The sequence below is a fragment of the Carcharhinus amblyrhynchos genome, chromosome 15, assembly GCF_965287045.1.
Source record: "Carcharhinus amblyrhynchos chromosome 15, sCarAmb.v2.hapA, whole genome shotgun sequence".
In the NCBI taxonomy this organism is placed as follows: Eukaryota; Metazoa; Chordata; class Chondrichthyes; order Carcharhiniformes; family Carcharhinidae; genus Carcharhinus; species Carcharhinus amblyrhynchos.
The window spans coordinates 69,032,387-69,050,832 of record NC_137338.1 but is presented as its reverse complement, the minus strand read 5'-3'; the positions used below and the strand labels follow the sequence as shown (position 1 = coordinate 69,050,832).

At 45.1% G+C, this 18,446-nt stretch overlaps 1 protein-coding gene across 1 annotated transcript in view; it reads right to left on the bottom strand.

Moving 5' to 3' along the window:
- Positions 1-18,446, bottom strand: part of akap11 (A kinase (PRKA) anchor protein 11) — a 64,653-nt gene that overhangs the window by 34,569 nt on the left and 11,638 nt on the right. The window contains 2 exon segments of the mRNA XM_080204141.1: positions 3,647-3,914; positions 10,451-10,585. Of these exon segments, the coding sequence (XP_080060267.1) occupies positions 3,647-3,914; positions 10,451-10,585 (403 nt within the window).

The window sequence follows — 18,446 nt, the reverse complement described above, 5'->3', positions numbered from 1 at the left end:
TACAGTGAATGCGAGAACAGACAAGTATTAAATACTCAATTTCCCGTTGCATAATCTCTTAATTGTTGCGGGCTTAAGAATTTGTAAACCTACTGTGGTTAAAATAAAACTGCAGGTCAGAATGTAGCTGCCTGCAGTTTAAACACTGCTACATGATGGAAGGATCACTTCTGGTCACAGAATTGTTACGGTGCAGGAGACCACACAGCCTATCGAATCTGCATCTGTTCTCCAAATGCAATTGTAATTCATCTCATGCCATCCCCTGCCTTCACCCAGTAACCCTGCACATTCTTCCTTTCAGATACTAACCCAATTGCCTCTTGAATGCCTCGATCGAATCTGCCTCCACCACGCACTCAGGCAGTGCATTCCAAACCCTGACAACTCGCTGCTCAAGAAGTTTTCTCCTAATATCAATAAATCTGCGCCCTTGCGTTCTCTCCCTTTCCAGAAATGGGAACAGTTTCTCCCTCAACTTTCCCGTATAACCAACACATCACTATACCCACATCAGGACTGTACTGGCACAGTTAGAGCTAATCTTCTCTGAAGATACGAGCATCATCTGTCGTAAGTCAGTCTCATTAGCAATACTTTAACGGGCTGCACTGTTGAAGCTCAAAACACATTTTCTTAAAAAGAGTTAATTGCTTTTAAGTTCAAATTCCAATCTTCTGCCGATCCAAAACTAGAACAAATAATTTCAATAGATCATATAAACTGACTGAGAAACACTGAATTGCCATCATTGTGGAGAAGACAGGAGGGCCAGTAGTGACCTAAACAAACAGTTTCTTTACGAAGTATGTTATTGCTATCATCTGGAATAAACCACCTGAAAAGGGTGGTGGAAGTAGATTCAACACTCAGAAGAGAATTGGATAAATAGTTGAAGGGGAAATATATTAGGTGAAAGCAGGGAACTTGGGATTACTTAGATTACTTTGGCATAGAGCTGAAGAGACCTTCTATGCTGCTTACTTCGTAAATTGCATGGCATGAGATAGCATAAAATTGATAAACTTTATAACACAATTCAACCGAACATAAAGTTTAAAATATCTTGATGATAAAAATTAATGCTGAATTGGCAGAAAAAAATTAACATTTGATAATTTACAAACTGAAAACAAATTGCACTGCAAAAGGAGGAGAGCAGGCATCAGCGAGGGACAAGAGGGCGCCAGCGAGGAGAAGGTGAATGGATGCCAGCAGGGGTGGGGGATGAGCGGAAGCCAGCGAGAGGAGTGGAGAGTGAGCAGGTACCAGCGGGGTGGTAGGGTGTTAGCAATAGGGTTTGCCAATGGGGGATGGCCCACAAAAACAGGGAGCATGCAAAAGAGAGGGGGTGCAATCTTACCTGCCGTTCACACCATGTTCCCGCTGCAGTGAGGTCAGAGAATAAGGCAGGCAGCAGAATCTCCATTCACTGCAGTGGGATGGGGAAAACGCCACCTGCATGAACGGTGATAACATTCAAATGAGAGCGCAGAAGAGAGCGAGCGAGCGGGAGCGCAGAAGAGAGCGAGCGAGCGGGAGCGCAGAAGAGAGCGAGCGAGCCGGAGCGCAGAAGAGAGCGAGCGAGCCGGAGCGCAGAAGAGAGCGAGCGAGCCGGAGCGCAGAAGAGAGCGAGCGAGCCGGAGCGCAGAAGAGAGCGAGCGAGCCGGAGCGCAGAAGAGAGCGAGCGAGCGGGAGCGCAGAAGAGAGCGAGCGAGCCGGAGCGCAAAAGAGAGCGAGCGAGCGGGAGCGCAGAAGAGAGCGAGCGAGCCGGAGCGCAGAAGAGAGCGAGCGAGCCGGAGCGCAGAAGAGAGCAAGCGAGCCGGAGCGCAGAAGAGAGCGAGCGAGCGGGAGCGCAGAAGAGAGCGAGCGAGCGGGAGCGCAAAAGAGAGCGAGCGAGCGGGAGCGCAGAAGAGAGCGAGCGAGCGGGAGCGCAAAAGAGAGCGAGCGAGCGAGAGCGCAAAAGAGAGCGAGCGGGAGCGCAAAAGAGAGCGAGCGAGCGGGAGCGCAGAAGAGAGCGAGCGAGCGGGAGCGCAAAAGAGAGCGAGCGAGAGCGCAAAAGAGAGCGAGCGAGAGCGCAAAAGAGAGCGAGCGAGCGGGAGCGCAAAAGAGAGCGAGCGGGAGCGCAAAAGAGAGCGAGCGGGAGCGCAAAAGAGAGCGAGCGGGAGCGCAAAAGAGAGCGAGCGGGAGCGCAAAAGAGAGCGAGCGGGAGCGCAAAAGAGAGCGAGCGGGAGCGCAAAAGAGAGCGAGCGGGAGCGCAAAAGAGAGCGAGCGGGAGCGCAAAAGAGAGCGAGCGGGAGCGCAAAAGAGAGCGAGCGGGAGCGCAAAAGAGAGCGAGCGGGAGCGCAAAAGAGAGCGAGCGGGAGCGCAAAAGAGAGCGAGCGGGAGCGCAAAAGAGAGCGAGCGGGAGCGCAAAAGAGAGCGAGCGGGAGCGCAAAAGAGAGCGAGCGGGAGCGCAAAAGAGAGCGAGCGGGAGCGCAAAAGAGAGCGAGCGGGAGCGCAAAAGAGAGCGAGCGGGAGCGCAAAAGAGAGCGAGCGGGAGCGCAAAAGAGAGCGAGCGGGAGCGCAAAAGAGAGCGAGCGGGAGCGCAAAAGAGAGCGAGCGGGAGCGCAAAAGAGAGCGAGCGAGCGGGAGCGCAAAAGAGAGCGAGCGAGCGGGAGCGCAAAAGAGAGCGAGCGAGCGGGAGCGCAAAAGAGAGCGAGCGAGCGGGAGCGCAAAAGAGAGCGAGCGAGCGGGAGCGCAAAAGAGAGCGAGCGGGAGCGCAAAAGAGAGCGAGCGAGCGGGAGCGCAAAAGAGAGCGAGCGAGCGAGCGGGAGCGCAAAAGAGAGCGAGCGAGCGAGCGGGAGCGCAAAAGAGAGCGAGCGAGCGAGCGGGAGCGCAAAAGAGAGCGAGCGAGTGGGAGCGCAAAAGAGAGCGAGCGAGCGGGAGCGCAAAAGAGAGCGAGCAAGTGTAAAGGAGGGGGTTCGGGAGCATGCAAGCATGGGTGAATGCAAAAGGGAGGAATCAGGAGTGAGAGCCAGTGAGCACAAAAGGAGAGGGTTGGGAGCGAGCAAGCAACCACGGGTGCAAGCGCGAGAGGATGTTGGGGGAAAGTGAGTGCGGGGGGTGGGGGGGTGTCGGGAGTGAGCAAGCGAGCACAAAAAGGGGAAGGGGTCAGAGTGAGTGAGTGCAAAAAGGGGGAGGTTCAAGAGCGAGCGAGCGCAAAAGGGAGGTGGAAGGGGTTCGCCAGAGACGGAGGGGTCAGCACAGGTGGGGGCAAGAGATGGAGTCGCCAGAGACGAAGGGGGGGGCCACCAGAGGCAGAGGGAGGGGGGTCGCCAGAGGTTGGGGGGGGTGTCCACAAGCGAGAGCGGGAACGCAAAAAGAGTGCAAAAGTGAGACCATGTGAAAGATAGCACAAAAGAGCACATGAAAGACAAAGAGTGTTTTCCATTTTTCACATTCCCACTGCTGCTTGTTGAACACTCTGGGTTTCTGATGTGGCACCATGACCAGCACATTACATTTAACATCAGATACTGTGATATTAATACATAGGTGAACTGGTCCACTGTCTGAGAATTCAGCAAGAATGAGACAGCTCAACCACTCAAATGGGTGTTTAATTATCTTTTTCAATTAAGTTAATGATGGAGCACATATTTACCCGTGGCCTCATGTGCAGTTACTGCTTCTTCTTCTTCCAAGTGTTCAAAAGCAGTCACAAAGTCATCCTCGATGGATGATACAGACTGATTAGTGTCATCCTCCTCCGTGTGGTGTGTGTCAGTTTGATGATTTGGTGCTGATTGGCCATCCAGGGTAAACTGAATTGCTCTTGTATATTTGCTAAGCATGGAGAATACAGAGCTGTCACTGTATTGGAGGGACGCTGGTGGGTGTCTCATCACACAGACCACTGCAGACAAGGAACACTGCAAACAGGTACAAACAAAATGACTTTTTTGAAACTAAGACAAATAAGGAAGACTATCAAGATAAAAGAAATAAAGGATTGTATTTTTTATGCAATCCTGATCTTAATAACATTGCAACAGCATTAAAACCGCTCCTAAAACATGTGCCTAAATAAGCTAACAATATTATAGAATCCCAACAGTGCAGGAGTTCATCATGTGGCCCATTGAGTCTGCAATGACTCTCCAACAGAGCATCTTACCAAGGCTCATCGCCGTCTACTCTGTAATCCCAAACATTTAGCACGGCTAATCCACCTGACCAGTATACCTTTGGACTGTAGGAGGAAACTGGAACCCCCAGAGGAAACACATGCAGACACAGCGAAATTGTGCAAACTCCACACAATCACCCTATTTAAGAAGCTGGCTGCCTGATGCTGTGAAGCTATGGTGTCCCCTGTACTCCATAGTTGATTGTTTTTTATCTTTGAGCAGTCTCTCCAAGCCACACCACTTAGTTAGATTCGAAAATATTTATTACTCTGATTTTAGCAAACATGGCACTGTAATGACCTCAACACTGGCACTAGTAAGGCCACATTTATTATCCATCCCTTGTGGCCTCAAGTAGATTTTTCTCTGAGCCAGTACAATCTGCATTGTAACTTGGAATGGCAGTCCAAGCAATTACTCCACAGGACTGCAGAGGGCCCAGGTGCTGCTTTCTCGCCCACTGAGTATGATACTTGTTTTGGAATCCCTAAAAATTCTTGAGAGAAAGTTTACAATGAGCGTCAATGTCCTTGGAAAGGTTTACTGGCCACATTGCTGAAATTAAGGCCTGCCTTAGTGTCATTCCCACCAGGAAAAGCCACAAGGAAGGGATCCCTTTACAGTGATTCAAGGCCATGATCTCGTAACCTTCTGACCTTTCTTTTTCATTCCCCTATAAAAGGTTTTGTAAACAATTCAAAATCACAAATACAAACGTAATGAAACAAGAATTTTCAGCTGGTTAAGTTAAATGGGACGAATATGCAACACAGGTTCCTAAACTTTTAAATGCTAAACTGTAAAAAATAATTTCAACAGCAACTTTCCTTAAAGATGCTCGAGACAGAAATTCAACATCCCTTGACTCAGTTCACAGGTCAAAGTGGATGGTTGCAGTAGCAGATGGGCTCCCAGTCACTGCAGAGTTTATTATTTTGCCAAATATCAGGCTGATCATAAAAGCTAAAGATCCAACAGATTACATCACAGGGCCAGAAATTCCTATCTCAATTTTTCATCTTGAAGTGCCAAATGTCCAAATTGAGAGCATGTCACAAAGTAACAGCACTGTCGAAAAGATGGGGGAGGAACTGGTTTGCAGCAAACTCCCCTTTTCTGTTTGATTCCTGAACCATTAGCAAAATCTCACAATGTGTGTTATTCCATGTGGGGAAGTATACAAAGGAAGCTGCAATTTCCAGAGGCGGACAGTGGCAAGTGCTGCTGCCTCAGCGCCAGGGACCCGGGTTCGATTCCAGCCTTGGAGTGATAGTCTGTGTGAAGTTTGCATGTTCTCCCCGTGTCTGCATGGGTTTTCTCCAGGTGCGCTGGTTTCCTTCCACACTCCAAAGATGTGCAGGTTAAGGGGTTTAGCCATGACAAACATCATGCTGGAGAGAATCTAGCTGGGATGCTCTTTCAGAGAGTCAGTGCAGACTTGATGGACCGAATGATCTCCTTCTGCACTGTAGGGATTCTATGGTTTTATACTAACTCCTCTTCTGTTAAAACTGTTACAGCTGTTGGCGTTCCTATTAAGACATTTACTTCAAAAATAATGATATCAAACCATTAAATTTAAGATTTGGATGAACAAATGTACTCCATCAGCAAATGTTAGAGGTGGGCTATGAAAGAGATAAACTCTTTCCATAAAAACACGCTACTTTAAACCCCACCACAGTATTCTGTGAAATAAAAGGTTAATCCTTGAGTTGTGTTTTGAAATTGTACAGGCAAAGAACCTGCTGTTTTTGAAACTGATGCTTTTAGGTTTTTTAAAATTTATTTATTAGTGTCACAAATGGGCTTACATTAACATTGCAATGAAGTTACTGTGAAAATCCCCTAGTCGCCACACTCTGGTGCCTGTTTGGGTATACTGGGGGAGAATTTGTCAAGCCACCTAACCTGTACATTTTTGGACTGTGGGAGGAAACCAGAGCACCCAGAGGAAACCCACACAGATACAGGGAGAATGTGCAGAAGAAAATGACCCAAGCCAGGAATTGAACCCAGGTCCCTGCCACAGTGAGGCAGCAGTGCTAACCTACTGTGCCACATCATCACATTAGAAACACCTGAACTCCCACCTAATCCCATCTGACAGCAGTTGGCCCACAGTCCTGAATGTTATGACATGCCAAGTGCTCATCTAAGTACTTTTTAAAGGATGCAAGTAACCTGCCTCCATCACCCTCCCTGTCAGGACTCTCCAGACCACCACCACCCTCTGGGTAAAAAAGATTTCTCTCACATCCCCCTAAACCTCCTGCCCCTCATTTTGAACCTATGTCCCCTCATGACTTACCCTTCAACTAAAGGGAACAGCTGCTCCTTATCCACTCTGTCCCTGTCTCTCATAATCTTGCACACCTTGATCAAGTCGCCCCTCAGTTCTCTCTGCCCAAAGAAATCAACTCAAGACTATGCAACCACTCTTCCTAACTTAGAAGTTCCACCCCAGGCAGCATCCTGGCGAATCTCATCTGCAGCCCTTCCAGTGTTCATCACATCCTTCCAATAATGTGATGGCCAGAACTACACACAGTACTCTAGCTGTGACCTCGCCAAAGTTCTGTACAACTCCAACATGAGATCTGAAGTTATCTGGTTAGGGAAGTGAGCCACTGAGTGCTGAGAATAATTTGAAGTTGATTCCAGGAGGGTAAAAGGGCCCACTTAAAGGTCAGTGTAACTTACACTGGGAGATTTTCAGCTGTGTGAGATGTTAAATAGTTTGTTCAGTAGTTTAAGGCACAAGTTGTTTGAGAAAATAAAATAATGTTTAGTTAAATGCATTTTTAGTCATTTGTTAAAAGTTTTAAAGCTTGAAATCTTAACATATTTTAGCTGCTACCTGGAAAAAGTCTCTTTAAAAAAAGTTATTGGTTTCAATGGAGATTGTAACATTCTGAACTGAGGGACTGAATGGTTGGGTGATGGGTCTTCATAATGTGTACACAACAGAGGCTTGGAAAGCATGGTCAGAGTAACAGCAGTAAGGAGTGTAACCCAATTGAGAAAGTGCACTTCATCAAGCGAAACAGCATCTGGCAGTCATCATCACCGATGCATGATGCTACAGTGAAAATAGTAGAATTGACAGAAGCAAGCCTCTTCCATCAGTCATTAAACACTACCATCCAGAAATGAAAATCTAAGAAGATTACAAGTGGAATCATGGAAGATTTTGAGAAAGGACAGAGGCTCAAAGAAGTTGTAAAACAAAATTATAAAAATCAGAAATGACCTAACTGAAACATGACAATGTTTAACACAATGGCAACAAAACAAGTGTATCAGTTATTAGGTAAACGTTTAAGGCACTGAACAGCATGTAGTAACCGTATGATAGAGTTAAGATATATGCAAGATTAGCTAGTGTAGAGCTAAATGACAACCAATGAATGGTTCACTAAAGGTGAAGACTTGCTGAGGGAGGATGGAGGAAAGTGGAGAAGAAGTGGGAATCAAAAATTCTAGACAGAAGCACAAGGGCCTAATGCTACAATCTACAACTCGGATATGGTTGTCAGTTTGCATCACTCAACAGCTACAGATTTGTATAGTACCAGGTGTTAGTGCTAAGGAGGAACTGAAAAACTAAAAGAATGGGCAGATTTCCAAATGCAACGAAAGTGATCATGCAAAAATTTTATTTGATTTGGCAGGGGGTGACTTCAATTACAAACATCATCACTTATTTCACTAATAGCTTCTAGCGAACCTTGCTCTTCCCCATGAGAATTTAAGTAAGTAGGCTGGACTCCTGACCTCCTAGAGGAAAACAAGTAAGACTAGAGCCAATTATCCCAATGTTGTCACCAGAACAGTGTACTTACTTTTGGAAACCCAGAAACAGGGTGATGCTGAAGCTAGGGAACCGTGATTTAAAATGGAAACTAAAGTCTGCTGGAAAGCATTTTAGTCAAGACATTTCTCCCTTGCTTGGTTTGAAGCCTTCCCTCTTCCCCCAGCCCCACTACCTGGGCCCTGGTTACATCAGGAGGAAGTCAAAACAAATGCTTCTGTATTTACTGTTGGATCCTTGGAAGTGGGCTTTCATCAAATGCTGTGGTTAGTTCTTGGTGCCATGGCAATTAACCTAAAGTGTTAACCTCTGTGTTCTGCCAGCATATTTTACAAATCTCCAGTAGGTAGCCAGCCAAACTGCAGATCAGTTCCTAAGTCTGAAAGGCTAATTCAGAAATCTTAGCTCGAAATCTGAAAAAATGAACAGCAGCCAGCCTATGTACAATGACAAAGCTCAGAAGTATAACACACAAACATCAAAGTAGTCCAAAGAAAAGGAATACTAAGCAAGAATGCAAGGCTAATAGAAGCCCTTTTCACATCCAGGATCTGGTTCACATTCCAGGGAGCAAGCCTGACCAGGGGATCTGATGACAGGATTTCCACATTCAGTCAATGCGCTGCGCAAAGACTCGCCAGGAATTTAGCCATTTTCTCTAACAAAAGATGGTGACGTTGGGGTAATCTCACTGAATTATCCCAATGGCATGGTGGCATGGTAATAGGCACACAGCGAGCTTCTACAAACAGTAATGTGATTATGGCTGATTATCTATGTTCTTGATATTGGCTGAGGGACAAATATTGGCTGGGACACAGGGAAACCCCATTCTTCTTCAAATTAGCATCATGGAATCTTTTATTTCCACCTTACAGGGCAGACGAGGCCTCAAGTTCGCATTTCATCCAAAGGAGAGGACTTCAGACAGTGCAGCATTCCCTCAGCGCTGCATTGGAGGGTCAGCCTAGATTTTTGTGCTCAGGTTTCTGCAGCAGGACTTGAATCCAAAACCTTCCCACTCAGGGTGAAGGTGCTACCGGCTGAACCACTTCTTTATATATAAAGATCAGGAAGGCTGAATCCTTCAAGAATCTACTGATGACCACGAAACCATTGTCAATTGTTGTAAAAACCCATCTAATTCACTAACGCCCTTTAGGGAAGGAAACCTGCTGTCCTTATCTGGTCTGGCCTACACATGACTCTTGAGCTACAGCAATGTGTTTGACTCTCAACTGCCCTCCGAAACAGCCTAGCAAGCCACCCAGTTTCGAAGGCAACACTCAAGGTGTGCAAAGCATATGGGCGGCCATGTTGCTGTTGAACATCAAATAATAAATTCAAAGCATTTGAATAAAGTTTGGAAAGGAGCAGAATCTTCCAATTTCCAATACAGTTATAAGCTAAATGTCATCAATCCAGGGTCAGTGTGCATTCTTATCATAAAGAGCATAACTCTGTGAGCTTATCCTAGCCTCAACTCTGAGGGGATAGCGTATTCCTTATAGAGAGAGCGGTGAATGGGGCCTTTGCATATGGGGAGGTGGTAAGAGGTAAAAGATTGTCTCTAAAGTTCAAAGTAGAAATGTATTACCACATGACAGGTACAGAACAGAAATAATGATTATATATACAGAACTTCTGCAGGAAGATGAACCACAACTAATTCGTACTTGTGAGGCAATTTAATCAGGTTCTTTGTGAAATGCATTCAGAAATAGGATGCAATAAATATAACAAATAGTAAACTCCTAAAAAATATACCACTTCACTTCTGCAGCAAGTCTCAGTATTTTGTTGGCAGTGCAAGTAAATTGCCTGATTATTCACGTGTTTACATAAGGCAGATGATGTAACGACAAATTTCATCACATTGAAAAACATGAAATTGGAAAAATTGAAGCTAATACCATCTTAATGCACCACTTACGACAATGAGCTTAATTGGAGTGGTTCTGAAATTGCAATTATTAGGATCCATCTTCCTCTATAAACACAGCATTATATTTAATTGGTGATTAATCAGATGATTAATCTGTGGGACATGGGCATCACTGGCTGGGCCAGCATTTATAGACCATCCCATGTTGCCTTCGAAACTGGGTGGCTTGCTAGGCTATTTCTGAGGGCAGTTAAGAGTCAAACACATTGCTGTAGCTCAAGAGTCATGTGTAGGCCAGACCAGATAAGGACAGCAGATTTCCTTCCCTAAAGGGCATTAGTGAATTAGATGGGTTTTTACAACAATTGACAATGGTTTCATGGTCATCAGTAGCTTCTTAATTCCAGATATTTTTATTGAATTCAAATTCTACCATTTGCTGTGATGGGATTTGAACCCATCACACCCAACATTAGCTGAGTTTCTGGATTAATTGTCTAGCAATAATACCACTAGGCCATCACCTCCCCTTAGGTAACTGAAGTCTCAGTTTCTTCCCAGTAGGTGTGGTGTTATTACCTGGCTATGGGTGTTCTCCTTTGCCCTGGAGGGTTTTTTCAAATCTGTTAAAAGAGCAATTTCAGTGTTCTTTAGGTTGTAGAGATGTAGTGAATTCAGCAAACCAGGAAGCTCCGGGTCTATAGCAGACAGGGCCTGTAGAAGGGAATCAAAGGGTTCAGAGTGAGTCACACCATCAAAAGGTTTTAAGTAGGTCAGGACAATCAAAAAGCAAAGCACACACTCTCAAGAATGACGAGCACGACTGTTCAGTTGGTAGATCCGCTTTCTTTTATGTATTTTGCTTAACATGTGGATGGCACACAAAAAACCTTGGAGAGATAGAATCATAGAGGTTTACAGCATGGAAACCCCAGGTCCTTCGGCCCAACTTGTCCATGCCATCTTTTTTTTATTTAAACTCCTAAGCTAGTCCCAATTGCCTGCATTTGGCCCATATCCCTCTATACCCCTCTTATCCATCTGTCTAAATACGCGTTAAAAGACAAAATTGTACCCACCTCTACTACTCCTCTGGCAGGTTATTCCAGACGCTCATCACCCTCTGTGTGAAAAAAATTGTCCCTCTTATTACGTTTGTATCTCTTCCCTCTCATCTTAAACCTATGCCCTCTAGTTTTAGATTCCCCTATCTTTGGGAAAAGATATTGACTACCTAACTGATCTACGCCTCTCATTATTTATAGACCTCCATAAGATCACCCCTCAGCCTCCTACACTCCAGGGAAAACAGTCCCAGTCTATCCAGTCTCTCCTTACACCTCAAACCATCAAGTCCCAGAAGCATCCTAGTAATCTTTTCTGCACTCTTTCTAGTTTAATAATATCCTTTCTATAATAGGGTGACCAGAACTGTACAGAATTGTATTCCAAATGTGGCCTTACCAATGTCTTGTACAACTTCAACAAGACGTCCCAACTCCTGTATTCAATGTTCTGACCAATGGAACCAAGCATACTGAATGTCTTCTTCACCACACTGTCCACCTGAGACTCCACTTTCAAGCAACTATGATCCTGTGCCCTGAGATCTCTTTGTTCTGTAACTCTCCCCAACGCCCTACCATTAACTGAGTAAATCCTGCCCCGGATTCAACCTACCAAAATGCATCACCTCGCATTTATCTAAATTAAACTCCATCTGCCATTCGTCAGCCCACTGGCCCAATTGATCAAGATCTCGTTGCAATCACAGATAACCTTCTTCACTGTCCACTAGGCCACCAATCTTGGTGTCATCTATGAACTTATTAACCATGCCTTCTAGATTCTCATCCAAATCACGATCATAAATGGCAAATAACAGTAGTCCTAGCACCAAGCCGAGGCACAGCGCTGGTCACAGGTCTCCAGTTTGAAAAACAACCCTCTAAAACCACCCTCTGGCTTCTGTCATCAAGCCAATTTTGTATCCATTTAGCTACCTTACCCTGGATTCTGTGAGATTTAACCTTATGCATCAACCTTACCATGCAGTACCTTGTCAAAGGCCTTGCTAAAGTCCATGTAGACAACATCAACTGCACTGCCTTCATCTACATTCTTGGTTACCCCTTCAAAAAACTCAATCAAATTTGTGAGAGATGATTTTCCACTCAAAGCCATGCTGACTGTCCCTAATCGGTCCTTGCGTCTCTAAATGCCTGTAGATCCTGTCTCTCAAAATATCTTCCAACAACTTATCCACCACAGATGTGAGGCTCACTGGCCTGTAGTTCCAAGGTTTTTCCCTTCAGCCCCTTTTAAACAAAGGCACAACATTTACCACTCTCCAATCTTCAGGCACCTTACCTGTGACTACTGATGATTCAAATATCTCTGCTAGGGGACCCGCAATTTCCTCCCTAGCCTCTAACAATGTTATGGGATACACTTCATCAGATCCCGGGGATTTATCTACCTTGATGCGTTTTAAGATTTCCAGCACCACTTTCTCTGTACTATGTACACTCCTCAAGGCATCACTTCTTATTTCCCCAAGTTCCCTAACATCCATGCTTTTCTCAACAATAAATACTGATGAGAAATATTCACTTAGGATGTCATTTTGGGCAACACCAGCTTCATGTGCCACAACTCCCTCTCCTCTCACCACCTGTGTCAGAAAAATACCAGAAACACTATTTTAGTGGGACTCTGCAACTTACCAACACAGGTTAATAATGCTCAAAAGCAGAGTACAGATTCACAGAACATAACAGCGCAGTACAGGCCCTTCGGCCCTCGATGTTGCGCCGACCAGTGGAACCAATCTAATGACCCTCTAACCTAAACTATTCCAATGTTATCCGTATGCCTATCCACAGACCATTTGAACGCCCTTAAAGTTGGCAAGTCCACAACTGCTGCAGGCAGGGCATTCCACGACCTTACTACCCTCTGAGTAAAGAACCTACCTCTGACATCCGTCCTATAATTACCACCCCTCAATTTAAAGCTATGTCCCCTTGTGTTAGCCATCACCATCCGAGGTAAAAGGCTCTCACTGTCCACCCTATCCATTCCTTTGATCATCTTGTACGCCTCAATCAGGTCACCTCGTAATCTTCTCTCTGATGAAAATAACCTCAAGTCCCTCAGTCTTTCCTCATAAGACCTTCCCACCATACCAGGCAACATCCTGGTAAACCTCCTCTGCACCCTTTCCAATGCCTCCACATCTTTCTTATAATGCGGCGACCAGAACTGTACACAATACTCCAAGTGCGGCCGCACCAGAGTTTTGTACAATTGTAACATGACCTCACGGTTCCGAAATTCAATCCCTCTACCAATAAAAGCTAACACACCAAACACCTTCTTAACAACCTTATCAACCTGGGTGCCAACTTCCAGGGATCAATGCACATGTACCCCGTGATCTCTCTGTTCATCAACACTACTACGAGTCCTTCCATTAGCCTATATTCTGTACTCCTGTTACTCTTACCAAAGTGAATCACCTCACATTTTTCCGTATTAAACTCCATCTGCCACCTCTCAGCCCAGCTCTGCAGCTTATTTATGTCCCTCTGCAAACTGTAACATCCATCCTCACTGTCTACAACTCCTCCGACTTTGGTGTCGTCAGCAAATTTACTAATCCATCCTTCTACACCCTCATCTAGGTCATTTATAAAAATGACAAACAGCAGTGGCCCCAAAACAGATCCTTGAGGTACACCACTTGTAACTGAACTCCAGGTTGAATATTTCCCATCAACCACCACCCTCTGTCTTCTATCAGCTAGCCAATTCCTGATCCAAACTGCTAAATCACCCTCAATCCCACGCATCTGTGTTTTCTGCGATAGCCTACCATGGGGTACCTTATCAAACACCTTGCTAAAATCCATATACACCACGTCAACTGCCTTACCCTTATCCACCTCTTTGGTCACCTTTTCAAAAAACTCAATGAGGTTTGTGAGGCATGACCTACCCTTCATAAAACCGTGTTGACTATCCCTAATCAATTTATTTCCCTCTAGATGATTATAAATCCTATCCTTTATAATTCTTTCCAAAACTTTGCCCACAACAGAAGTGAGGCTCACCGGTCTATAATTCCCAGGATGGTCTCTACTCCGCTTCTTGGACAATATTTGCTATCCTCCAGTCTTCCGGCACTATACCTGAAGCCAATGATGACATGAAGATCAAAGCCAAAGGCTCTCCAATCTCCTCCCTAGCCTCCCAGAGAATCCTAGGGTAAATCCCATCCAGCCCAGGGGACTTATCTATTTTCACAGTCTCAAGAATTGCCAACACCTCCTCCTTATGTACCTCAATCCCATCTAGTCTACTACCTGGTATCGCAGTATTCTCCTTGACTACACTGACTTTTTCCTGTGTGAATACTGTCAAAAAATACTCATTCAGTGCCTCTCCTATCTCTTCAGGCTCCACGCACAACTTCCCACTGCTGTCTCTGACTGGCCCTAATCTTGCCCTAACCAATCTTTTATTCTTGACATACCTGGAGAAAGCTTTAAGATTTTCCTTGATCCTATCCGCCAAAGTCTTCTCATGTCCTCTTCTAGCTCTTCTTAACTCTCTCTTTTGCTCCTTCCTGGCTAATTTATAACTCTCCAGTGCCCTAACTGAGCCTTCACGTCTCATCCTTACATAAGCCTCTTTCCTCTTCACCAGAGATTCAACTTCCTTAGTACAGCACGGTTCCCTCGTTCGACCACTTCTTCCCTGCCTAACAGGTACATATTTATCAAGGACTTGCAGTAGCTACTCTTTGAATAAGCTCCACATTTCAGATGTTCCCAGCCCCTGCAATTTCCTACTCCACCCTATGTATCCTAAATCTCACCTAATAGCCTCATAATTACCTTTCCCCCAACTATAACTTCTGCCCTTCGGTATATGCCTATCCCTTTCCATCACTAAGGTAAATGTAACCGAATTGTGGTCACTATCACCAAAGTGCTCACCTACCTTCAAGTCTAACACCTGGTCTGGTTCATTACCCAGTACCAAATCCAATGTAGCCTCACCTCTTGTTGGCCTATCTACATATTGTGTCATGAAACCTTCCTGCACACATTGGACAAAAACTGACTCCTCTAACATGCTTGAACTATCGCTTTTCCAATCGATATTTGTAAAGTTAAAGTCCCCCATAACAACTACCCTGTTACTTTCGCACCTATCCAGGATCATCTTTGCAATCCTTTCCTCTACATCTCTGGAACTTCTTGGGAGGCCTATAAAAAACTCCCAACAGTATGATCTCTCCTTTCCTGTTTCTAATCTCAGCCCATGCTACCTCAATAGACAGGTCCACATCAAACGTCCTTTCTGCCACCGTAATACTGTCCTTGACTAACAATGCCACGCCTCCCCCTCTTCTACCATCTTCTCTGCTCTGACTGAAACATCTGAACCCCAGAACCTACAACAACCATTCCTGTCCCTGCTCTATCCATGTCTCTGTAATGGCCACAACATTGAAGTCCCAGGCATCAATCCAGGCTGCAAGTTTGTCCACCTTATTGCGTATGCTCCTTGCATTAAAGTATATGCACTTCAAACCACCCTCCCGCCTGCCAATACACTGCTGTGACCTAGAAACCTTATCCATGACGTCCCTATTCTCATCCTCCTGTACATTGGAGCTACAGTTCAGGTTCCCACCACCCCCCCTCAGAATCAGTTTAAACCCCCCTGAATACCATTGGCAAATTTTCCCCCCAAGATATTAGTTCCCCTCTGGTTCAGGTGCAGACCATCCCTCTTGTAGAGGTCCCACCTATCCCAGAATGAGCCCCAATTGTCCAAGTATCTGAACCCTTCCCTCCTGCACCATCCCCTTAGCCACGAGTTCAAATGTTCTCTCTCTCTATTCTTCTCCATGCTATCCCGCGGGACAAGTAACAAACCAGAGATAACCACTGTTTGTTTTAGCCCTAAGCTTCCACCCTAACTCTCTGAATTTCTGTTTTATATCCCTGTCCCTTTTCCTACCTATGTCATGGGTGCCTACATGAACCACAACTTGGGGCTGGTTCCCCTCCCCCTTAAGGATCTCAAACACTTGCTCAGAGATATCATGGACCCTGGCACCTGGGAGGCAACATACCAACCGCAATTCTCGCTCTTTCCCACAAACTCTCCTATCTATCCCCTTGACTATGGAATCCCCAATCACTAATCCTGTTCTTTTCTTCCCCCTTCCCACCTGAGCATCAGGGACAGGCTCTATCGGGTACTCCATGGCTTACCCCAGTTGAGTCTTCCTCCCCAACAACATCCAAAACAGAGTACTTATTTTGGAGAGGAACAGCCTCGGGGGATCGCTGCTCTGACTGCTTCTTACCCCTTCTAGCAGTCATCCATGCATCACTTTTAGGAGTAACTATCTCCCTGTAACTTTTGTCGATAGCTGCCTCTGCTTCCCGAATAATTCTTAGTTCCTCCAGTTCCAGCTCCAGGTCCCTAACACGGTCCTCAAGGAGCTGCAAATGGATGCACCTCCTGCAGGAGTAATCAGCTGGGACACTACCAGTGTCCCTCACCTCAAACATCCCACAGAAGGAACATCGCACTGCCTGCACTGCCATCCCTATTACTTTCCTCACCAAGAAACAAAAATAAACTTAAACTGACCTGCTCTCACTCCAAGTCACTCTCTTTTTTTTAGGTTAGAGGAGGCGGTAGGATGGGATACTCTACACGTGTAGAGTATCGGGTTTCTTCACCTTTCCAATTTATGGGGGTCCAGAGGAAAAAAAAACTACTTCCTTGACCTCCCTATGACCACTTCCTGTATCCGGTTTAAATTTTAAAAAAAAGCTAGAGACATTAGAGATGGTGTGACGGGCTTCAAGAAAAGCAAAGCACTACATCAGAGGTAATAAATGCCCAATGCTTTAGCCGCTGCGTACAGCAGATTTGCCACAATAATTCACAAAATATGACCCAATTACCTCGATACAACCATAATGAAAAGCATCGACTCCTGCAGAGACTGATCAGCAGCACTTGACAACAGTTGACTGGAGTCCAATGTATTTCTCTCAGCATGAGCCTAAGTGATTAATGTTTGGGCTGAATATCTCAGCCTTCTACTGTTGGCCTTCCAAATGACGAAGGGAAATATAGTCACTAGCCCTATTTACTGAGACACTGTCTGACCCTAGTTTGAGCCTGACCTTTTATTACAAGCATCAACCAAGATCACTTTCTGCTACATGAAGTTAGTAAAAAAAACTTGCATTTTAACAGCACATTCTATAACCTAAGGTTGGCCTACAGCATTTTACAGGCAGTGAAGTGCTTTCAAAGCACAGTGAGTGGTATAATGCAAGAAATATGGCAGCCAACGTGTGTGAAAGTTACAAGGAGTGGAATGTATACACAGTCTGACAATGCCACTTCTGACATACTGGATACTAGATGTAAAACTAAAATTGTAGAGATGTGAACTTCTAACACTGGCTCTGTGAACGTCTACAGAGAAACTGTTATATATTTAAATGGTTTCTTTAAAAGCTGACCGCATGATTTGATAGTGATGTCATTAGTGTGTTTGCAAAGGCTGCTACAGGCCAGAGCTCTTAGAATAAACCTGTTGTTGTTAGTTTGAATCTACGTGTGCACAGTGGAAAACATGGTATCACAGTGGTTAGCACTGCTGCTTCACAGCTTAGAAACCTGGGTTCAATTCCAGCCTTAGGTGACTGTGTGGGAGGTTGCACGTTCTTTGTGCCTGCGTGCTCCAGTTTCTTCCCACAGTTCCAAGGTGTGCAAGTTAGATGGATTAGTCATGGTAAGTGTGTGGGGTAGGGGGACTGGGAAGATGTTTTTTCAGAGAGTGGATGCAGACTTGATGGACCGAATGGCCCATTCTGCACTGTAGCGATTTAGCCACTTTTTTGTGTAAAACCCCCAACTAACACAGTTACAGAAACCTCATCCTTATCCTAGGTAGGTTTTCCTAGGAGGCCTGGAAAATCATAGCTCGTAGCATAACTGTTCCACAAGAAACTGTTGGTTCTGGATGACCTAGTGCAACAGAATCAGCCTGCAAGAATGCAGCAGTATCAAACTCAAACCCTTTTTAAATATGAAGGTGCTACCAAAAAGCTGGCCGCTTATTCGTATCAGGTTTGTGTCTGAACATAACATGAAGGGAAAGCAATTCACAGAGTAGCATTTCTTTTAGGGGAAAGCAGACACTCTGGAAATTACAGCTTTGCAGTTTGAAATGATGAAACAGAAAGAATCCTTTATCCTGATTAGAAGCATGATCAACAAACCAACCTTTGGACAACTCCTATTATGTCGAAGGTATCACACTGGTGGACAGATTAAATGGTTATGTAGCATCAGTGCTCACGGCATTGGCCAGAACACTTGATACTTTAGCAAGGAAGAGGGTGGAATGTGTATACTGGTACTGAAAAAACCCAAGACATATTAACCAATCTTGGTTTTAGAATACACAAGAAAAACATATATTCCACCTTCTATAATACGCTTTGATATTATAGGAAATAGCAGG